The sequence below is a fragment of the Clinocottus analis genome, unplaced genomic scaffold (genome assembly GCF_023055335.1).
Source record: "Clinocottus analis isolate CAN_PGR_092001 unplaced genomic scaffold, fCliAna1.0.p SCAF_19, whole genome shotgun sequence".
Classification (NCBI taxonomy): Eukaryota; Metazoa; Chordata; class Actinopteri; order Perciformes; family Cottidae; genus Clinocottus; species Clinocottus analis.
Genome location: NW_027175920.1, coordinates 7,062,563 through 7,087,262, shown reverse-complemented (window position 1 = coordinate 7,087,262; position 24,700 = coordinate 7,062,563). Strand labels below are relative to the sequence as shown.

Below are 24,700 nucleotides of genomic sequence, written 5' to 3'. Positions count from 1 at the left end.
TAAAACAAAACAGGCTATTAGTTTTGAATAATGTGTGTAATAACCGTGTGTAGTTATTTGCAAAATGTATCTTTTAGAATTAGCTGCTAATGAGCTCATGGTTTAACATACCTGGTCAATAGATACATGAGTTAGTGGTTTGATGTTGTGCCTGTTTTTGATCCTTGGACCCCTGGGCTTAATTAGTGTCAAAGTGTTGATACCCCTATAAATAAGGCTGCTGATAGACAGTTCTGAAACCAGAACTTTTTCGTCTGTGTTGTGGTCTGGGATTTGTTAGTTTATCAAATATTTCTCACACACGAGTAAATTGCATTTTTTTGGATCCTATTTTCATTTCCAGCCGAAGGAACGTATCGATGGCCAAAGTGCAAAACCTCCAGACTGTAAAATGATTCAGGAAAAGTGGAGAAAACCTTCCTATGTGTGCATGTGGTTCTTTATGTATTTTTTGTTGTTATTTTTGCATTATGTATTGGATATCCTGAACAAATAGCATTCTGTTATTTTTGTATTCCCAAAAAAAGTAGATTTTTCAGACCGGAGGTTTTGCTCTTCCACCATCGATATCAGTTATGAAGTCAAAAAAGCTTCACGGCGCGGAGGAATCAGCTATATTGTGGATGTGAACTTGATATTGTTCAACATTTTCTCAAAAAGACAATAGCCGTATTTCCCAAAAGCAACGCGTCTGCATCCCTCCAATCATCCCTGATATTTCCGTTTGAATGTGTCCTTTCCATCTCATGTATAACATGAGGAGGATATTTCGGTTCTATGACACATCTAATAAATCTCAGGCTCTCTTCTCTCTAGGTCAAGTGCTCCATCACTGAGCCCAAACAGGTGTGTCATGTTCTTGGCGAGACGTTGCCCCCCCCCCCCCCCCCACCCTCCCTGTCCACGGAGCAGTATGTCCTCTACAGGCGGCGTCCTTGTCCGCCGGTGTCGCTCCGCACTGGGACTGATGTGATCTGACTGACAATGGCGGCCTGTCTGCCCGCCGCTATCTCGTAATCCTGCGTTACAAGTGTCCCTCCTCGTTGCTAAAAATACAGATGAACTGGAGGGAATGATATGAGCACAACACAGGATGGATCCTTTTCTGTGGAGTTCAGAAACCAGCATGAGTGTTCACCGTTTTATTATTTCAGCTGGAACTGAACACATCACCAATTTTGTTATGTTTTTCATGGCTACTTGTACATAAAAATGGCCTCCTATATGACGTGTATTTAAGTCTATAGGTCACAATTGAGTATTTTTGGACCAAAACCTTTAAAAAATAACTTCAAATCGGATACACAACTTGTACAAAAGTGCATCTTTAAGATGTCTATGGGATAATATCTGGAAGTGACACATTTTTAAAATGACAATGAAGTTTAAAGATAGGTTTTCAGTGTTCATTGTCTTATTGTTGTACATTCTTTGAATGACTTTGATAATTATGGTGTCATTCAGTTTATAATAACTATGCTAGTGTTTTCCTTGTCCTTTGTTTGTATCAGCAGTAATCGCTGGCAGTGTCAGCTTTTGTCTTTTGCTCTACTTGTAAATATGTACACATTTTGTATGAGTAAAACAGAAAGATAACATAACTTCATTTATGCCAATAAAGACACTTTTTGTAAAGTCTTTATGTTCTTGTTGCTGTTACAGACAGTTTGTTATTCCTCAAGAAAAATACTGTTTAAGATAACAATATGCACTTTGCAATCATATGCCAAAATATAACCACACAACAGTCATATCTTTAACCACATGATTAATGAACCATATCCTGTCACATTTCATAAATCAGAGTTACACTGGATAATGCTGACTGGCCTCAGTCAACAGATACTAACAAAGACTCCCAAAAACATTACAGACAATATGTTACAAGCTAACGGCAGCACACTGTTATAGAGTGTTCGCTTCATGTATCATATGTACAAAATGTTCTTTTCGAGGCGATTAAACCACAAACAACCATAACGATCAAATAAATCTACAAAACTGATCTATACCTAGTACCGAACATGTAGAATAGAAATTGTTACTTTCTTCTGGCTGATATGTTTTTGTCCTTTGATGACACGCTGACAAAATGCGATGGGCTCTCAAATTAAATATCTATTGTTTCATTCAGTGTGTCTGTGAAATGTGTTAGTCGTCCCTCGTGACGTATTATAGATCAGCACTTTTATACAACACTTAGTTTTTCTTTTGTTAAACTAAAGCAGCTTTATTGGCTGGACAGATCCGAGCACAGTTATACACAAACGATGCACTCCTTCCCCAGAAACACTGCTCGGCACATTGACAGTCCATTCAGATTTGCACTGATTGCAACACATTCCAAAGAAGTGAATTTATTCACATGCCGATCAGATCACAGAGTTTAACTCCCCCAAAAAATGAGTGTTCCTCAGCATTGAACCGGATTCTTGAAGTCACCAAATTGCCCCCCACGAGGCCCGGAGAGCAAATGAGCTGCTGATGTCTCAGCAAGAGCATCGACGCGTCTGCGCTCGGCGACATTTAAAATGCTCCGAAATAATCCACTGTTGTCTGACGTCAGCGCTCTTCTGGAGATTACTTCCGTTTTCCGAAAAAAAAAAAAAAAAAAATGCAAGTGTCACACTTTGGCAAATGTTTAAATCAATAATGAGTTGAATCACTTCTTGAGAGGAGTCTCGATCCATAGTCGTCCGATCCTACAACGGTGGAAAACCTTCAGGCCGTAAGAGCATTGGCGTTAAAGCAAAGGCGAGCGAGAGGAGCAGACTTGAGTGGCGCAAGCAGGCGAGTTCGGCTGCTGGGCTTCTGGCGTTGGCGTTTGAGTTCCTGGACTCATCCAGTTGATGGTTCTGAGGGGAAAAAAACCTCTGTCATGAAGCTGAAAGATCACAATTAATCTTTTTTTTTTGTATTGTCAATCTGGATCAGAATATGTTTTGCTTGTGCTTAAAATCAAAGCAAATCTGGGGATGCAGACAGCTTCCAAAATATCATTTTGTATATTTGAATCTGTGCAAACAGAACCCTGAGTTGAAACTCTGGAAAAGGTTTTAACACATGGCCAAGATGGAACATCTTCGAAATGTAATAGTGCACATTCATTCAAAACAACTTTAACATGTTGAGCTCAATACATCAGTTTTATTTATTTATGATCAAATCTAAGGGACCCATATAAAATATATTTGACACAACGTCTGTATATGTTTAGATTCAATGGAACCGACTTCTTACCACACACTGAGCAGCGTCCACTGTCAGATTTGACACCAATTTTTGGGCCTAGAAGGAAGAAAAAAAAGGAAGAGAAGGTATTCATGTTAATTCATTTCATTTCTAAGAATGAATATATATATATATATATATATATATATATATATATATATATATATATATATATATATATATATATATATATATATATATATATATATATATATATATATATATATATATATATATATATTTTTGTTTTGTTTCATTATTAGACAGATGACACTGGAAATTAGGGAGAGAAAGAGAGGTATGGCATGCAGCAAAGAACCGGAGGCAAACCCAGGACGTTGTGGTTTCATGGCTACCATCGTGCTCCAATTTCATTCTCACTTGATCCGGTTTGTCCTTCACAATCCCAAACTGATCATTATTCAACGCATCATTCGGTGGCACGACTGTGGCTAAAGGAAGGGCATTGTCTATAAAGTAAAACAAGTTCTAGCAAAATCATTACTGCATTGAGTCAAACCCCCACCGCTATAGTTATGCAGCAAAATACACAACAATAAGATTTATGATAATACTTTCAGTGCCCACCAATTCCCACAGTTTAGCCCGACATGGACCTCTTTGTATAATCATCCGCCTCGAGCCAGACTTATGTGTTTGTGTGAAAAGTGGGTCTGTGTTAGATTTTGCGCCAGCTCAAGGTTATGACAGTTTAATAACTTTAAAACTTTTCTCAGATTCCTCCAAACCTCTTCAGCCACATGGAAAAACACCCAAATGTATTTTGCGCACACACACAAACAAAAAAACACACTCACAGATACAGAGACGGTGTACAGGAAATGATAAAGTGACTCTGTGGCGGTTCAGGAACATAATAAACACTCAACGCATTGGTTTTTAAGTAGAAAGAATTCTATGAAGCAGGATTCTGGAGAAGAGTGATTAATTGCTCTATAGGAGGTCTTTCCTCCTGGAGGATGCTTCTGCCAGTGATAAATCATATTATCGCTATTAAAAGCCAATATGATAGATTGTCTCCCTTAAAGTATATGTGATATCATCTCATTTATAGTCCCGAAGTATTTATCAGAAGAGAATAGCAGAGGTCTGAAATGTGTTGCTGCAGCCAAACACTTTCAACGGAGCTGGACTACCTGAAAGCACGTCTCGGCAAAACATGCAATTTATCACGTAAAATGTCATAATCAGCGCATTGATGTGTTTTTCTACAATTGCAATAGGTATTAAAAAACTAATTATACCATTTGCATTATTATCTGTGACTGCTTGGAACATTTGTGGAAGCACTTTTTCAAATCACATTGGAAATTGTTTTTTTTTTCTGTTGAGATTTTTGTTCTCATGCATATGGTTAGACACATGGGATTAAATGAGTTATAGCTATGAAATAATGTCAGTCTCCAGTGGAACACTGTGATTGCCTTTGGTAAATAACATGACCACAAAGTCAATTGAGAAGTTAGCTCTTTTGAAACTTTGGCCCATAATCACACAATCTTCCTCAGCAGATAAGGAGTTTACTCCTTTGTTCTTTTCTTGAGATCAAAAGTTTACATTATCCTTCACCTGGAAACAGTTGTTGAAAAACTCTCCATGGAGCTGAACCTGCGGACATTAACAATGCATGACAACCGCACAAACTTTATCTGCTGAGCTTGATCGATCGAGATATGAACAGAAGCTCCAGAACAGCCTCTAACTGGAGTTTAGTGGTTCAACATGAACCTTCTTGTGCTTTGTAAAGCTTGAAATGTGGTTCAGACACTTTAAAAAAAGAATCCGTTTGCTAGTAATTCTGCTCAAATGCACCATTTTGTATTTTTTAACCATGAGCAGCTATTGTTGTGACAAAGCGAACAGGAATTGAACCGGGAGTCAAAAATGTGGTATATCCTGAGAAAGATACTGTGTCCCCCACACACACCACACAGACACACAGACACACAGACACACGCAGAAGCAGACACACTACCCCTGTGGGCCATTTTTGATGTTACTGTGGCAACCAATTAGCTTTGACATGACAGCTTTGGAGGCTCTGACTCCACACTGACGTCTCATCTTTCTGCCCGGGAGGCGGGATTCTGTGCATGCATCATAAAACCATCCCATATCCATCAATGTGACAGAGCCAGACGTCTAAAACTCAGACAGAAGCTCTGAAGAGATCTCTAGCTGATATGTAGGTCTCCATTTAGATTCAAGCCTTTTTCTTTCCTAAGTTTTAAAAGGTTTAAAAGCTTTCAAAAATGTATAGGGACGAAAAGCCTGGAAACTATAAAACAAACATTTGCTGGGGTGTGGAGGGATTTCCTGTTGGTTCTTTAAGTTTATCTTAAACTGCAGTTGAGACACAGCCGCTAACTACAAACAAAGATGGGGATTAGTAGGCTAGGTAAGCTAGTTTATTATGCTAATATTAAGTATTGTAGTATTTGTGTCAGATAGGAATTCCTAATAAGACCCATACCGTTTATTTGTTAATAGGATCAGTGAAGGTATAGGCTGGTTAAAGAAAAGTTGATGTTGTCGTCTGTCGGCGTATAAAAAACTATGCAGTCAAATAAAATGCACTGCTGAGTGGACGAGATAGTGTTGTTGTATTGCTGCTTGTTTCTTGAGATTAGTTTGTGCTTTCTCTTGAGGTATTTTTGAGCCTTAACAGAGTAAAATGTAAAATACATTCAATAATTAAGATACATGCAATTGGACGAAGCCATTTTTCTTTTTAATCCTGCTCTTAGCTCGCACAGAGACATTTAGTTTGAATTTATATCGGACAAAAATTACGCAGTGATTTTGTCTTCATTTTTTTCTCGACTTTTTTTGTTGTTGTTGTTTATGTTATAAATAAACATCAGGTTCATCAGTCAGCAAAGAACAATCCCTCCTTTATTCAAACACTGCAACTCCTCTTGCAAACGCTCCACTTTAAAAGCGTCACCTGTAAGGTCCCACAGATGTGATACAATGCGTCTCCATCAAGATCCAGTTTGCTGACGTCTGTCAGGGCATCCAGTCCGTTACTGGTTCGGTCTTTGCCCCTCCCACTGACGCCGGGCTCTGGCACAGTCGGCTGAATCGGGGGCTGGGGCTGCCAGACTCCAACATCAGTACCATTGCCAAACGCCTGGATAGCATTTCCTGGAAGAATATAGTGTATTAATTTGTGACTTTTTGATTCCTTTACTAAATCTATATTTTAATGGACAGTATATAATTAAATGAAACGGAAAGTGAGAAATGTGTACGGATTTATGAGAAACTATGCATGCAATGTCATTACTTCCAGTCAACTGTAGAATTGTATAATTACATGTAATAAGCCGTATCCCGCAGCATGCCCTCCAAACCTCTTTTTAATAATACAGTCTGCACATCTACAAGATAGCAGATGTCTTCAGTCAGCGATGGAGAAGTAAGTGCAAGCGGCATGGCCCTAAACATTTTGTTCATGCCCAGCTAAACGTTGTTTATAATTGATACTTTGGATGATTGTGGAGGAAAACTAAATTACTTGACCTTTCTTGAGAGCATTTTTAAAAGCAGTGTCTACCTATAATAGCTATGATTCACAAAAAAGGAACTTAATCACCGGCTGAAATTTGAAAACTTTATTTGTGTAATGCAATTTTTTTCCATCATTAACTTCCACATTTAATAGAAGATACCTTTCCCTGAGCAAAAAAACTCTTTTTTTTAATAATATCTAGTCTTAATCATAGTAAAAAGCAATTGGGCATGAGTTATTAAGGACGCAGCCATTCAATTAAAATGGCTCTGTTATACTTTTAAAACGTGGAGTGTGAAGGGCACTGGCTGCCACTCGTGCTCGCGTGTGAGCAGGAAAACAAAATGCTCAAGAGACTGTAGACGCAGTCAAAGAAACATACATTGTACATGTAGGGCGAACACACAATCGACCATCACACACTGTACTCTTACAGCTTGTAGTCAATACATCCCAGTCCATAATTTCAAAAGATCAATTGAAGTTTAAATGATACAATGGGTCAATTTGGCCCTCATGCTTCGAAGAATAGGCCAATTTGGGATTTGAAATTATAATCTCGGCTGTACTGGAACTCACGTAGGCATCGATTGTGGGTGAAAAACTCTGCAAATCTTTCACAGTCTGGCTTGCTGTTGCCGCTGCTGCCGCAGTCGCACCACGGCGACAGGCTGATACCAAGGGATCGCACATAATTGGGTGTCATCACCGTACCTGCGGCAAAACAGAGAACTGTGGTTAGTTGTTGTGACATTACTCTCAGGACTCTTTTGGTTCCACTCTTACATTTGGATGTTCAGATGGAGCTGCGTTATGATGCTTAAATGTAATTTCTCTCTTTAACCGTTGGCTATATTGGCAAAAAATGGGATTGATTTGGCTCTTACTTATTAGCTGTGCAAGTACATGCAAATGTGAGGAGGGGGGGGGACATTAGAGGCTGTTACCTGTGTGGAGTTGAATATGAATGGGATAGATTAAAATGTCTGCATGTTGAGTTGACAATTGGTCACCGTTGCCCTATGTTCAAATCACATTATTAAAACTCAACATATTTCCTTTATACATGATGGAACCTGCTGATAGATCAAAGACTGAATCAAAGGGAAATAAGCTCCACTTCTGCAAAGAGCTATGATGAAAACAGTGCAAATTACTGGCGTAGCGGACCACTGTGGATCCAAGAGCCGTACGAATCGCCCCTCACAGTTCGGCACGCATTTGTGCCGAACAGATTAATTACATAGTTAACCATCACAGAGTGAAATAAAGTTTTACTGACGTTCGTTATCCGCCGATACTCAGTAAAATATGAGTTCAGGACATTGGCATTCATGCTTTTCTAGTCACCGATCTGCAATAATATTGCATTATGAACATAAAATGTGTGTTTAAATTGACAGGAGGAGAGCGAGTAAGGTTGGCTGCACCGCTAATGGCCAATGAACGAAGGTTACGTTCACTTACATAATGATGCATTCATGGTCTGTTACAGTGAAGATGAGAATTGAACCAAGTGAATTATAGCATTACCATGATAAATCCAGTTGTTTGAAAGAGATGTTTCACAATACCATAAATAGCTATTAAAGATGAATTATGATCTCTTTTTCACTGCCTCTAAGCAGCTTATAATGCCTGATTAAATACTGTACTCTAGTTTTAGGATTCAATTCTGTACAGCTGTTAAAGGAAAATATTCACCTTTCCATACCTGTTATGTGTCTCTGTCATCTGTATAAGCTGTATACATCACTTCTATTCATTTTGATAATAAAGAGAACAAAATAGAATTGAGTTTGATAACCAAACGATTGACTGATCACAAATAATGTATAGTGTATCATTTGGAATAGGTTCAAAGCAAATCTTAAGAAATAGCACTTATAGTCCAACTTTACGTTGAGTTACCAGTATAGCTTTACATTTGATCTTCCAAATTCTGAAGTAATTTACCAACACTTGAGATAACTTACCAATAAGGCCTGAGTAAGACAGGAGACAGTCGGCGTAGCTCTCCCTCAGACAGCCGGATATGGAGTGAGCTTCTGGCTGACAGTTGCTGATAAAGTCTGCGAGCCTTGACCTAAAAACAACACAGATACAAATTATAGATGCTTATTTCCTGATGCTGTTCTTAGATGCCAGGTTTGTACTTGGATAAGTAATAGTTCAATCAGTTATCGTCGTAAAAAAAAAAAGCACCGGTATAACGAACATTGGACAGTATATTTGGAAAACAGATGGAGTTTATTTCGGATCCCTCTTTGCCTTCTCACTTGCAGATGTAGTTGGTCTTGCATGTGTTCTGAAGAGACAGACAGTTGGGCTTGTCTTTGTCCTCGTAAGAGCAGACGGGTACGATTGTTTGTCGTCGGCGTTCTGCACAAGCTGTCTGATCCCCCGCTGGACAGGAGCAAAACAGCATCCCGTAGCTGTATTTAGTTGGAACCTTTATTTTGGGAAGACAATGTAAACAAAAAAAGGTTTCCATTTATGTTCGAAAGACTGTCTTCCTCTTCGCTCTCTAAAAAAAGATCTTCAAGTTCCAATGCAACTTCCACCTGTACTAGCGCTGCTGAGTAACTTACCTTTCCCAGTTTATAGATTCCTTGTAGTTAAAGAGTGAAAAAATGTGAACATTTACACCTTTACACCTTTCAAATGGGTCTCATATCCAGATTATATCGGATTTAACCTGATTGCGGTTGCACTTGGTGGTTACATGTCTTCAGTGTCCACATTGAGATCCGATGAAGAACCCTCTCTGAAAGGGCTGCGGAAGGCTGCAATATATCAGACTTGCACTACGTATGTTCAACCACGTAGTAAATGTAATTGCATCTGTACTCGTGTTCAATGGGGTCACAATGTGTCCCAGGACGAGGTGGATCAAACAATTTGGTCACAATTGCAGCTTTGGGTGCATTTACAACTGTGCTAGCTTTAGCAGAGTGCAGCCTTGTGATAAGTAACTGAGACTTTTACCGAGAGATTGGGTTCGACGTCAGCTTTATGTCATATTGCTCATAGCTCTTTTCCTTTGACATTTGGTTCAGATGTTGATTTGAGTAACGAGTCAAACACACAAACAGCAGCGCTCGGAATGAACATGCTTAATTACCTTGTCAAAGAACTGTCGCAGGGCCTTGTGGCATTTGCGCTTGTTGCAGACCTCAGAAGCAGACACCCTGCTCGTACAGGGGTTGATGTACGCCGAGCGGTATTTCTTACATGTGTCGTTCAAGTTGCAGGCCTTGGCAGCATTCAAACAGTTGTTCTCCTTGGTAGACGCAGGCTCAACTTGGAAAGAGAAAGAGAGATTTATCATTTTATATTTCCTCATTTGACAATGAGGACTTACTCGGACAGGTTGTATTGTTCTTTACACGTCCTAAATGATCAATTATTCAAGGGGAAGGTAGTCATGAGTGAATCAGAGTAGAAGATACAGTGCAGGCACGAGATGAAGAACAATGAAGAGAAATATTTGAGTCAATTTCAGTGAAAAGAAAGAAAGGCATCATGAGGAAATATATTTTCTGACAGAGCAATTTCTTAAAGTGATGTTACACTCCTATTTCCACCATCATTTTTCACGGTGTAATACCATTACCTCTTTACTTTGTCCCTGACAGTTTAATTAGATTGCAGAAATTGTGCATTCCCATCCATAGTCCTAAAGACGTCTCTAAGTGTCTCTTAGGTGCACTGGGATATATACACCCTCATGTAGATACAAAGCATTCTATTGTTGTCATTATTGACATGAGTTATAATCCAAAAAATAGGAAGCAGCTATTCATCCCTAAATAATAGCCAGAACAAATATTTACGCAAAGTACGACTATTATTTTGTACTAGAATTACATCAATTACTGGAAGCATCTTTGAAAATGAAAAGGCTCTATGAGAGCTGTGAGTAGAACGACGCCCTGCTTGTATTTCTAAACACATCACGCCATAAATGAACATCTTTTACAGAGGTTTAATTATAATGTATTGTTCCAATTTGTTGCTCCAGTTGCTTTGTTACAGGTTCCAACGTTAATTTTCTGGCTAAATTGTGTACTTCAGGTTGTTATCAGATCCCAGTCTGTGACCTCGTTAAGTCTGGTAGTCGAGATCAAACCGTATATGTGCAACAGATAAATCCAATTTAGACCACACCGAACAGCTCAAACCCTAATATTCAAAGCTCAAAAAGCACGATGCTCATATTAATATATTCCATTGTGTGTTTGTGTGACTGTTGCTGTTGTTCTCGTTATCTTAAGCGTGTCATTTGCAGGATATTTTGTTGTCCGCGGCCTTACAAATAACACAAAAATGTACGTCATGAAAATACAAACACCTGCTCAGACACTGTGCATTTTCCCTACTTTATTTCACATCAACCAAGTTCCATCACAGTGTGCCTGTCTTTCCATCACAGCCCAGCAAAAACACTCTCTGGCCAACATAATGACTCTCACATCTAATTTTTGCTATTTGTCGGTACAAAGTCCTTCTTGCCCGACTGAGTTCGGCGCAGTAACGCAAACTGTACCCTCGGCCTCGACATGGAAGAATGAATTCTGTAAATCTGCCTTTTGAGGTGGAATTGAAGCTCACTGCACTCTTTCATGCACCACAGAATGAGCCATGATTACATCTGAATACATTCTTGAACCTAGGGTTAATCACATATTACAAAAGCCATTACTTACATCTGACAAGTGCCTCGAGATGTGAGCTGTGATCCTTTAGTGGGTGTTTGGAGCTCTCAAGCCATAGGTGTGACAGTTCTGCCTCAATTACAGTCAGAGAGCAAAATGCGACTCCATATAGATGCAAAGAAAAACACTTTTCTACCAGGAGTATTTTTCATTTAATAAGATCATTTTGGAGTTTCGGGGGTACAATTCACGGTTGATTGTCTCCGAGATCATGTTCAAGTTTATGAGCGAATAGTTTAACAATTACTTTATTCAAATCTCCAACAAGAGCACAAGAACATCCTCACTTTTCAGAAAAGTGATTTGTTTGCTTCACAAATGCGTGGCTATCAAGTCATCTAACATTAGCCAGGTAACCTTGTTACATCCCTATGTAACAATTACGGTTTGAGGGTCACATATATATACACTTGGATCACAATTTCAACAAAATCAAAATAGGTAATTTTTAAAAGACAGGACTCTGTTGAAGATTGTTATAAGTTGGTATTTTGTATTATTTGATCTGTATTACTATCACTGTATTGAAAACAATTGTTGCTTGTTTCTGCAATGTTGTTATTGTAAATATGTCTTTCTTGTCATGGTTATCTCTAACATGCAGCAAGAAATGTCAGACAACTTAAATGATCTCGAAGAAAAACCCTCCAAAAAAGGGGACCAAAACTGTTCCAACTTATCATTTTTAACCTATACACTCATTAATTTACCAAACATTAATCTGGTTTCTTGTGTTGTTGGTGTATTGACCTTGAAGCGCAAACCAAGAACTGCGATCCTATATGTCCGTCTGAACATATCTTGTTTAAAGACCTACAGGCTTTAGGAAAAAACCAATGTCACTTAGCCTTCTTCAGTTGCACCCCCTGAGCAAGCCCACCATGTTGCCATTGATGTAGACCAGACAACAAGCCAGTGTAGCAAACACTGGAATCTGACCCTTTGACCTCCAGTAGGTTGACACAAAAGACCTTTTCAAAGACTGACAGACAGGTAGGGTTGAGTATGAATCTCAAAGAAGACGTTAATTACGGTGTCCTGGGGGGATTATTAGAAGCAAACTTTTGTTGTCCGGATGCCAACATGTACAGAGTGCGTATGTCCTCAATAATGGAATTAAATAGAAAGTTTAGCCGAGATACATTTTTCATGTAAATACAAAAAAAAAAAAAATCGATCTTTTAGATTGTGTAAAATTGTGTTCGCTTATTTGACACACGGCCTGCATCTGTTGGATAACTGGCCAATGAGCTTTTGAAAATTTGCATTTGGCCTCTACAGCACTGAATATACTTGGGTTGGGTAATATGTTAAAACTGCCCACCATCAGCCCAGCAACCGACGATTGCCAATACATTCATGCAGGCCTTTGTATGTGATTGTGTGTGTGTGTGCTGTGAAAAAAAACTAATGAAAAGCTCATTGTAAAAAGACTTGATTATAACCATGAAGCTAAAGAAACTGCAGGACAAGGCTGCACGGTTTACACCACCGTGCTTCATGCATCAGATTGCGCACTCCCTTTATTTTTTTGCTTGTAGATGCAGGCTTAGATGGATTAATCTCTTTGCACAGGATGCATTGAATAAAGAGCACCAGCAGAAGCAGTGGAGCTGGTTAAACCTCCTTTCTTTATGGGGTTTATTTACAGTTCTAGATCATGTTGAGCCAAGGATTGCTCAAGCCTACTTCTTCTTTGTTCTCTGAATTTAATTCAAGAAAATAGGATCATATAGTCTCGGAATTGCCCTTTTTTTTTATCTGTGCATGACATGTAAATCCTCCCATATCCATGGAACACGGTTTACAGTAATGCAGATTATTAGTGTGACCATCAGACCAAACCTCTGTGTGCACGGAGATCCCAAATTAAAAAGGGGATAACACAGGAAGAGTTGAGACTGTTAGCTCAGTCAGTGAACATGACCAGCATTGTTGGGCTACAAAAAGGTAGTAAGTAGTCAAAGTTGTGCAGACTAGATTTCTGTCTGGATTTTATCACAGGTCAAAGATGAATGCAAACTTTTTTTTTTCCCCAAAAGTTTGTATAATATGTATATTTGACATGTAATATTCAAACATAATGTCTACAGTTCATTTGTATTTCCCTCAAAATTCACTATCCCAAATACCTAAAACTGCAACATAACTATAGTGCAGAGTCTTTGCATGTGGTGAACACGGTAGGGCTGCACAGTTAATCACACACTAATCATGGCCATCATTCGGGCTTTCCTCCATTAAATAAGCATTTAATGACATTTTGAATTCATGCTCGGCTTGAGGAGAAGTCGTGCCTCTGTGTGCACACCCGACAGTGGCAGCGTGCGAAAAACTTTCTTAAATTTTACATTTTGATGCAAAGGTGTGTACATTAGCTGGACTACAACACGGAAGGCAGTACTTTGTTTATTCAAATGTGAAAGTGCAACAAAAATATTACCCCCACCTGCATCAATGAATAATTGTGAATAACTCATGATCTCACTATTGATGAAAAGAAGAAAAAAAAAGCCTGACTTTCATTTTGGCCATGATTGCGCAGCCCAAATTAATGGGTATAAATTCTTCGCTGTTTTATTTAATCCTTTTAAGTGTATCCCTCCACTCAGTGCCCTCTCCATCTCCTATAATGGAAATACAACTGCAGTGGTCAGAGCCCACTTCTTCATGGCACCCTGCCTTCTATCAGGTTTCTTGCCAGCATCACTAAATATATGCCAGTGTCTCAATATTTACGACCAGACCCAAGACCCATGTATTAAGTGCATTATGAAAATATCACTTAGTTTATACCACACCAGCTATTTATTTATTCGAATTAATTCACACGTCTATGCAATACCCTCTACATTGCTCATGTCTGCCATTCAGTGTGATGCTGATATAAGATAAAGGTGATGGTTCGGATGACTGGACATATCATTCTATGATTGTGACTGCAGGATATGTGGGCGAGAACATAAAGTATGAGCACAAATTGCTGTGGTTGCACCTGACAATGCAGTGGGGGAGTCGGAGGTATGGAGGCCCGAGTCCATTTTTTTGCCTTCGGTTCTTCAGAATGTCAGTTTTCTCCTATCAAAGGGCTGATATTCAGCTTCGCCAATTAAAATGAAAACTGTCTGTGTCCTGTCTCACCATCAGCAGTTGCCAAATGATGTTACTTTAGCCGACTTTCTTTTTCTTTCTTCTGCTTTCTTCCTTCCTACTTTTAAGCATTTGTAGTTAAAACCATGAACCTGCATATTTATGAACGTATATATCAAATCTGAGAGATGGAAGAAAGGCCTGAGGCACTGAGGGGATGTGTACGTGCCAGTTAATGTATGGGATGTGTGCAGAACGATTTGCATGTAGATGAGGGCGCCCATGCAGCAGAAATGCACACAGTAAGAATGATTAAGTGTTAGTGTACATAGGTGTTTGTGCGCGTGGGTGCAGGGTGTGGTTATCGCCCATCAAATAATTCCGTATTTGATGGAAAACATTGTCCTGTGTCACCTGCAGCCGGCAGCGTTTGATTTTCTTATCTGAAAGTCATGATTAGCCATTCCCCACCATCAACCATGATTGAATATCCACTTATTATTGTCATGATTCATATGATAATTATTGTATTTCTTTTGCATGACGTTGCCAAAAAGTATTGTCAAAACCCAGTGGCAAAGCAAGTTTCAGATTGTATACCTCAATATTTTAAGGCCTCAACACACACTACTCTCAGGACATGCAATTTTCCAATCTATGATGTTTTGATGTTTGCAGAAGTGCTTTTTTTTAATGCTATTTTATATTTGTGTGTTGCCCTGGTGGTCGTTCAACACCTCAGATTACATTTGGTTGTACAGATGTTGGTGTTATTGTGTCCACCCATTCTGTTTTCTGCTATGAGGACGGTAGTAGTATGAAATACAATAGCCTTGCTAATAAATGTGATAAAGTTGGTTTCATTTCATGCCACTGAATGCACACGTTTTAATATTTGATTACACAGCAGCTAAGGGAATTTCAAACTTCTAATCCACAACTTGTGTCTATTATTGGATTTCGAGCTCCCTCTGGTTAACTCGGTTGGAATGAATTGCGTTATTCTGCGGCCACGGAGGGGCAGAGCGAAAACAAGAAGTGTGTGAAAGGAAATTCCTTCAGATGATTTGCTGATACGACTGAAAGCAGTCTTGGGTAAAAAAAAAAAAAAAAAAAAAAAGGATCAGCAGATTAAAAGTGTTTCTATACTCTGATGTTTGTAGTTCACAGGCAGGATGGGCCACGGGCCGAGGACAACGACTACAGAGGATGGATGCATCTGTTGCTTCAGGCAACTAGACCCACTGATTTATTCTGGAGATCGCTGCGATGGAAAATCATCATGCCAGGCTTCTCCTCTTGTTCACCGACTCAATTCTCTGTAAGAGCGATGAGCTACAATACAGTGCGGGCACTGGGAGCTGTGGGGTAGTCACTGGGCTCAGGAGCAGGGCCAGTACTCGTGATGTTACCTCGACAGAGTGTCTGTTTACATGGAAATTGAGGAACTGGCTGGAAGACTTTTTGAAAACTTCAGAAGTCGGTCACTCTGAAACTAAAAACATTCAGTGTCATAGTAACATGAGTGGGGGACGTTTATGAAATGAAATACTGTTGAGTATAAAAGGTATGTCTGTTTAAAGACATGGCTGTTACATATTTATGTACAAATATGTAGTAATATATAGTGATTTCAACCATTCTACCTATACCTTTTCAGTCTTTATTTTTTATATTAGATTGTGGCTTCACGTATGTAAAGACTGACTGAGTAAAACACTACGATGTATGTGCTCCTCGAAAGACCCTCTTGTAGTGTAATGTGTTCTTCTGCCACTGGTGTGAGCGTTGAAGACGAAACGAAAAAATCAGTTTATCTTGTTTTTCGAGAAAGTATCTTATATTTACAGTACTAAAGTTGAGAATGTGATTGTACAAGTAAACCCTGCAGCAGTCTGTCCTTTTCTTCGCTCTCGCTATGGGATTGCAAAGCTGCATGTCTGGAATCACCTGAAGTTGTCTTCCCAGTTGTTCCCCAGCAAATTATTTTCAAGGCATAAACATGATGTATTGTACAGCGGCTGCTTTCTTCCTTTTGTTAAGGGCGCTGCTGTACATGCCCGTCGTTCCCGCGGTCTGCACAACAGCATTGTGTTACATCTCTGAAAGGCATTTGTACATTGATTCACAAATGATGCGGCATTTAATTTCAGGAGTTCCTGGAGACTAGATTCCAGCAGTTATTGGCTCGGATGTCTCGCCCTTTTTGGTTTGCATTAATAATTTTATAAATACATCAGAAGAGAAGCTTTCTGCAGGGGCCATAAATGGGACTTAAAAAGGATATCACTTAATAACAGTGGGGAGTCATACTAATTGACAAGCCATTGGGAAACTAACTATGCTGTCTTTGCTTTTAGCCATAATAGTGGCATCTATCTATAGACATTATGTCAATCTGTCAGTCGGTCAACCACTTTGGTCCAGAATGAAAGATCTTGACCACTGTTGCATCAATATCCATTCAATTACAATTATTCATGGTCCTTGGAGAGACAAATGACTTCAGTGGCCCCCATTGCTTAAATATGACATTCCCATCAGCCTCAGCGCTAATCAGCAAATATTAGCATGCTAAATTAAGATGGAGTACATGGTGAACACACCTCTGCCACATCAGCATCTCAGAATTGTCTTTGTGAGCATGTTAGCTTGTCATTGTTAGCATTTAGGTTGCTGGGTACTCGTCTTCTTGTCTTGTTGATTTGGTGTTGAAAGATATTTATGTTTAGTAATGTAATTCATGTAATAGGACAAAACATGTGTACATGTAAAGCTGTTACATAAAATCCAATTAAAATACGACAGGATGAGTGGAGAGGTTGCAAAAGACTGGAGGTCATCATCTGCTAATTTCATAGCCATTTCGATTTGCTGAAACCTATTTGGAATGCAAATGAACTAAATATATATAGTAACACACATTGATTTTCATCCATTCAGTGAGCATAAGATGTTGGCAGGAGAGCCAGGGGAGGTGGTATGGACTCTCCTGTTCATCATTTTACACAGCAGATTGCCAGAGGCCTGGCTTAGGTGCAAACAGGAATGAGATCACTTATGGCAAATGGATTCCTGATATCTAACCCATTAAGTGATTTATCTTTTCGTTGAGCCTTTGGCTATTTACACTGCTATACATTAAAGTAGCTATTCAGCTCTGGCTCCATCTCTGCTCCTTGATTTGTGTTGCTCACAAACTTGCATACACAATGGTGATTTCTTTTGATAAAAAGCACAAGTTAACCGGTCATGACTTCTATAGTCCATAGAATTACTTTGATACAGTGCATTAGCAGCATCCGTCTTTTTTTTTATTCATCTTCATCAATATTAAGATTAAAACATTTGCTGTCTCAGCTAAACAGCATTACACAAATCATTGTGTTGTACAAGAAATTACCTGATTGTTTGAAGTTCTTAACCCAAGTTATTTTTTTTGTTGCAATTCTTCTCAGTCCTGCACACTATCTCCACAGAAGAGAAATCCAACTTCCAATTAAAAAATGTTACTCTCCGTTTAAAATACAGTTAGCCATTATGTCGGCGCATGTGGAGCAAAGCCACTTTGATACGCTAAGTGGATTCAATCACAGCGAGAGCCAGACAGAGAGAGGGGAGAGGCAGAGAGGGGGGAAGAAAATCGAATGACCATTTTTTTCACTGAAATGGTAGCTGGCTAGTGTCGGCAGACGCCCTCCTCTAGCCAGAAAGCCCAATACTGAAGGGTGCCAGAGAGTGCTGCGCACACGCACACACACACACACACACACACACACACACACACACACACACACACACACACACACACACACACACACACACACAGCTCTTGTTCCGTCAGTGTCATTGAATGCAGACAGACAGATGGTTAATTGCTCCTCTGTGTGTGAAGTCTAAATATGGGCCTGCAAGGTGTATGCTCCCAAGTCTACATGCACTCCATTGCTATTTGAGGACATGTATGGCATTTTGATGAACAACAATATACAGCAAGCAACAATTATGTTGGAATTAAGGCCCTACAAGCTCCTGGAGCACAAACGGCACAGACTTTATTCTAAAAGGATAATTCATTGAAAACTAGCACATAAATGCCACATCCAGCATTTGTACTGTGACAGTGGGAAAACAGGCAAACCCCTCCTCATTGCTTTTAAAGCTGAACGTGGAATATACTAAATGACTCTGCTTTGTGTATGGTGGGTCACAGTATCACATAAAAGCCTTTGTGATGGATAATGGCCGTTGAAAGCTGCAGCCTGAAACCACACAGCAATAGAAAAGAGGGGTTGTCAAATAGTGACAGATTTTTAACGGCGATGTGGTGACTAAAGCTGGCTTTTCAAGCACGACTGAGAAGTAATGGCTCCACGCATGCGAGGACTTAACTTTCCACAATGTTCAAACTTAAGCCGGAGGAACGTCGGCAGCGTAAAAGCGGCGTCTTACCAGCGATGATGGGGGCCAAGCGGAAGATGTCCGAGAGCCGGCTATTGACCTGTTCGTACGGAGAGTACTCCAGCAAATCATTACCTGCATGGGGAGGGTTGGAGAAAGGGGGGGATATGGTCAACACAACACATACAATGTTGCGTGCATGTTTGCATAAACGTAGGTGGTGTGGGGGCGGATGTTATCTGATACTCGAACAGTAGCCCATCAATTTGACTAATTACACTAAATAGATTATCCCTTGTTAATTACTCCTATTGACTCTTATTGTTTTGTAAACAATGTGTTGTCATGCAATTAGTAAACAGGACATATGCGCAAGGTCGAGCTTAGGTTCACTACAAGTACAATTATCTCTGTCTCCCATATAGGAGCGATGTGGTTTGGTGAAGGAGAACAAATGAGTCAAGGTGACTGATTTACAGGAAAAGGAGGATTACGTGAATGTGAAAGTAACTGTATTCAACTACTTAATGTACATGTGACGTACTTAATGTATTTCACTTTTTAATCTAGACTACATTTCTCTCCATAGCATATCGATCTGACCATTTATTTGCAGTTTCAGATTTCAAACCTATGGCATACAGTGTGATTATTGAAAAAAACTAATCCATTATTACAGACTAAACTACCTCCACTTGTAAACAAAAATTAAAAAAATAGAGCAACTACTGCTTAATACACATGCACTAGTGTAAATTACACAACATATATCAAATCGGGGACCATTCGTCCTGCATAATTTCTGTTGTGTGCTTTTTCTTGGAACACTTCAATTTGTCCAATGATAGTCGGACCTTTTTGTACGTTCACTTAACAGATCTGATTCCCTCCTCCCACCACGGGTACCTTACTTGATACAATCACACGACTCAAGGAAATGATGAAGCCTATTAGTTTGCATACCCTGTAAACTCTGAAATATGCTCCAAAAGATCCGGAGACAGTTCTTCTCCTTCTTCATGCCTCTTCGACACCTGCAGTTATTAAGGGTGCTCTGCTTCATGGCGTCGATGGCGCTGCGGCACTCGATCTGCGCCTCGGGACCGGTGACCGCGCTGAAGTTGCTCTCCCTGCCGGCCACGCACTGCCTCATCGTCCGGTACTTGGTGCTGCAGCTGTACTCCTTCAGACACTGCTCACTGGCCTTCACGCAGTCCGGGCGGGCGGGCCGGGAGGACGACACGCCGGCACCCTTCAAGGTGAACACCGAGTCTGGGAGTTACAAGAAGAGAGGCAGAAACATTGGGGTTCCCGGTGTCAACTACATCGTCATCATCGCTCCACACACACACACACACACACACACACACACACACACACACACACACACACACACACACACACACACGAGGCGAACCGAGCCGCCAATTAACGTGATTTAATTGGAGAGAGCTTCGGAGCCAAATAATGCACAAACTAACTTTCTGCAATCGTTTCGCGACGATCGGAGGAGGTCAAACACATGCAGTTGTGTGTAGCCGTCTGGCCACGTGCCCGCTCCTCTGCTGGCTGCGTGTTTTTAAGTTGAAGTTTGAACATATCCAATGCAATAGCCCGAAGATAGAAATGCAACAGATGTACGCGTCACTTACCCGGGAAGGACAGTATCATGACAAAAGTTGTTAAAATCATTGCGCTTTCGGGTTTGAAGAGGAGTCGAGTGATTTAAAATAAACGCCACATCACACTGATCCGCTTTTCTTCGGGTTGCACAGAATACGAGTTCATGTGACGATGCATCCCGTAGATCCAACAGTGAGACTCCAAACTCTCGACCCGAGTCCCCCAGCAGCAGCTAAGACCACATCGCGCACAACCTGCCGGAGTTGGAGACGGTTGGAGACGAGTGAGACGCGGAGAGGCGCGCCGATGGAGAGCATGTCCGCCTCACAGCCGGACCATCACACACACAGACGGAGTGCGTTTGATCCCACACGGGAGCTGCCACTGGATTGGAGGACAAAACTTTACAGCTGAGACCGAGAAGAGTCAGAGGGAATCACAGTGGCGCTACTAAACCCACCAGGTCCAACTTGATGAAGGTGTGAATGTAACTCTGACTGTCCATCAATGCCCTGGCTGTGTTTATACATCCAAGAAAGCTGGAATACAAATCCATTCCGTTTCGCAGGTGGGGAGACAAAAGCGCCCCGTTTGATCCGGTCTGTGATCCACTCTGATGACAAACTGAGAGGCTCGGGATGCAACGAGCGAGGGCGTGACGTCACGCTACTATTTGCGCACAATAACCTGAATAATCCCATTAACAGCCTCGATTTACATACTGCTAAAAACGGTCCAGGCAAATTGATGGCCAGCATCGAGCAGGTTACACCATCTAAGAGCATTCATGCTGGATCGAGTTATTAACTCTCTGGAAAAAAAATCAACATTTATAATAGTCCATTATATATGTATGTGACCTGCAGGCCTGCATAACATGAGCACTTAACACTTTGTAAGTGTATTTCCTATTAAATAGCTAAATTGCAGCTATTTCTAAGTGTCTCAGTCCTTCACTGTAGGCACTTAAAGTATTTTCCTCACACCTCAGCTCGTCAAATGTATAAATGTATAGACTATATGTACAGCCTTGAGTCCTATACATTGAGGTGGCCTACAACTGTCCTTTTTGTTGGAAACGTTTCAAGATATTTCAATTGTCAAATTGTATGTGCAATTGGGCAAAAATAACATCACATCTTTACCTGAAATTGCAGTTAGCATGTACATTGTGATAAGTGTTGACACAACTTTTACTATCAAAGCTTGTTTTTCTGTACAAAAAAAACAATCAACAAAACAGAGAACGAATGGAGAAATTAAACTTATCGCTCAACAATTTATCACGTCGCGGTGTTGGGTGGCTTCAGGTTTCGTTTTGTGGTTTCACCTCTGTGTCTGCGCACTTCTTGCCCCTGCGTGCTTTGTTTCTTATTGTGCATGTCTCTGATTGTCTGATGGTCATCACCTGTGCTTCCTCGTTAGTGCCACCTGTGTCTCATTACCGTCCCCTTGTATCTAAACCCTGTTTGTACTGCGTTCCACTGTGGCGTGAACTGGGTGTAGATGTCCTGGCCCTTCAAATCCCATCTTGATGCCTCTTTTGAGCTTTTTGCCTTTTTGGGCCTGGGCTGTTTTCAAGCCGGTCCTTGTTTTTTTTTGTGTGTTGAAAATAGAGATTCTTTGAACGGTTCTTTGGCATTTGAGTTGTGCTTCCGACACCTCCCCTGACAGTATAGGATTTTTGGAGATTACAGCTTGCTTTGCAGTCTAGAAACCTATAAGGTGCCAATAAAATAAAAATAAAAAATGCATTTGAATGCTATATGTTGGAATGCTATGAAGCATTCTGTCCACATAGGGTATTTTGTCCACAAGGGAAACAATGAAGACCTACTGGTTTTACTTCTACTTGTGTGATTATATACAGTATGGAAAAAAACAGCTTCTTATAGACACTATGTGACATGTTGCACACAGATGCACGTTGTTCTACATGAAATGCATTCAAGATGGACTGTGTTTGGCTTTGTGGAAGTGGGCTGCCTCACCTGAAAAAAAGACCACCTGTGCTAATCAAAAGGAGTAAAACGTCACCAGAATTGATCAAAATGCAATTCAAGATGTGTCACGACCCAATACATCCATAATAAAATAAATAAATGGAGATTCAACTATTTGATGCTGTCAAACGTACAGAACAAAGCTCTTTCAGTGGCACCACCTTTCATTTATTTATTCTTCTCTTTATTCTATTAGTTTGCCTCGGGCCACTCTGATGCCCGCGAGCAGAAACTTCCTCATGTTACCAAAGTAGAAAGAACGGCAGTATGTTACATCGCGCTCAATCACAGGTTCATTTATTTATACTGTGGAAAAGGGGGAAGCTGCTGCATCTAGAAAATCCATATAACTGTCTCTGAATATTAAAGAAATACAACTAAGAGAAGCGTCAGTTCTGACTCCAAACTGCTGAGCATGTATACAGAGACAAAATGTATTTTGTGAGGCTGATATAGTTTTGAGTAGGACTGAGGATGTGTATGTTTGTAATAACTTATTAGACTTCCTCTGATAGTGATCGATTCTTCCTCTACCGTATTATTTTAGTTGCTTTGCACACTATGTAGGTTGAAGAGGAACATTTGAACTATCTAATATTGCAAATGAATAGCCAGTATAAAGGAGGAGAGGCTCATTGTCTGTTTGCAGCGAATTGGATCGATTGGATTAATTAATCGTGAGTGCCCATTGGATTACATTAGTATCATAATAAAAACTCATTCGACGAGATGTAATTCATGTCACATTTCCCATCCCGAGTGAAAGACAGGCATTAAAGACATTGATTTGTCTATCACAGATGTATTGTGGGCGAGATCACAAAAACTTCATCCAGCATTCATACTGTCCCAAGAGTTTTTTGTGGGCAATTTATATTCAGTTGTATTGTTAACTGCATGGCAATTTGTCCTCTCTAATGAAGTGTTGAGAGATTATTGGATGGCCGCGAGTAAATACACTGGGCTATTAGACCAATAAGTCAATATCTATGCCTGAGCTGCATAAGTGCTTCAACTCACAGACATTGCTAATCATTAAATATGCATTTGGTACACGCTGGGCTTGTTAAAGTGAAATCTTTGTTCACATTTAAAATCTACAAGGATGTCTGACTGACTTGGTGAAGCAAAAATAATTGCATGATACCAATCATAGGTCTTTATTAAACGTCAACTCGCAATATCACCTCTCGGTGAAAGCGTATTCATTATACAACACAGCTAAATAACCATACAGTGATAGAGTGTTATAGCTGTAGGAGGTGATATATTGCTGTTCATTAAAGCCTCAATGGAGGTTAGGAAGACATCAGTTGTTAAGTTTCCAGTGACAGTAGCTAATGTTGTGTTTCCTGCCTATGATATGTCCTACTTAAACAAATGAAAAATCTATCCGGTCAGTAACAGGAAAAGGCTCAAGCTCTGCGGTCCTTTGCTCATTCATGCCGGGCCCCTTTATTACCTTGCAAAAGCGCTCCCTCAGCATTATTCATCTCCAGCGCTTTATGGTGATCATTCACTTGATGCATCCCCGAAGATCACTGAAGCTTGCGCAGCACCTGAACACGTGCAGGATGAGATTTATTAGGGATTAATCAATATTATTGTTCTGTGTATATCACAAGATCAACACTAACCAATTTCCGGGGTCCCGCGGCCGGTCTCTGCACCTCTGACAGGATGCTATAACTCAATTCATGTTAAAAGGATTCATTTCTTGGTACGACCCAGACAATCATTTTGTTGGTCACATAAATTACAGGTTTATTCATATAAATAATCAAAGCGTTTGACTAGATAAGTAAGGAACACATTATGCATTATTTTTAAGTATCAAATACAAACCAACCTGTAAACAAAGATAACTGTTAACATCTTGTTGTTCCATTCTCCCTAAAACTAATCCATGTTCAGCTTGGTTTACTGTAAATACATTATATTTCAGTGACAAGATTTCTTGACATAGAAAAGAACAGGAACTAACTTCTCCAACCTCTCCTGCACCCTAACCCCATCCACTGTCCATCTGTACGCTCACCGTGTTCCAAACATCCACAGTTGTGCCAAATGACGGCTGAATACACAGCTCACAGTAATGC

General features: G+C 40.1%; 1 protein-coding gene across 1 annotated transcript; it reads right to left on the bottom strand.

The window, feature by feature from the left end:
• Positions 1 to 1,579: 1,579 nt before the first annotated feature.
• LOC137789574 (GDNF family receptor alpha-1-like) lies at positions 1,580 to 21,208 on the bottom strand. Its single transcript, XM_068583286.1, has 10 exons — positions 20,628 to 21,208; positions 19,939 to 20,247; positions 19,027 to 19,110; positions 9,891 to 10,069; positions 9,046 to 9,218; positions 8,743 to 8,852; positions 7,346 to 7,480; positions 6,200 to 6,399; positions 3,241 to 3,288; positions 1,580 to 2,855 (listed from the first exon to the last, which is right to left on the bottom strand). The coding sequence occupies exons 1-10, from the start codon at positions 20,665 to 20,667 to the stop codon at positions 2,703 to 2,705; spliced, it is 1,431 nt and encodes a 476-aa protein (XP_068439387.1). The 5' UTR covers positions 20,668 to 21,208; the 3' UTR covers positions 1,580 to 2,702.
• Positions 21,209 to 24,700: the final 3,492 nt, after the last annotated feature.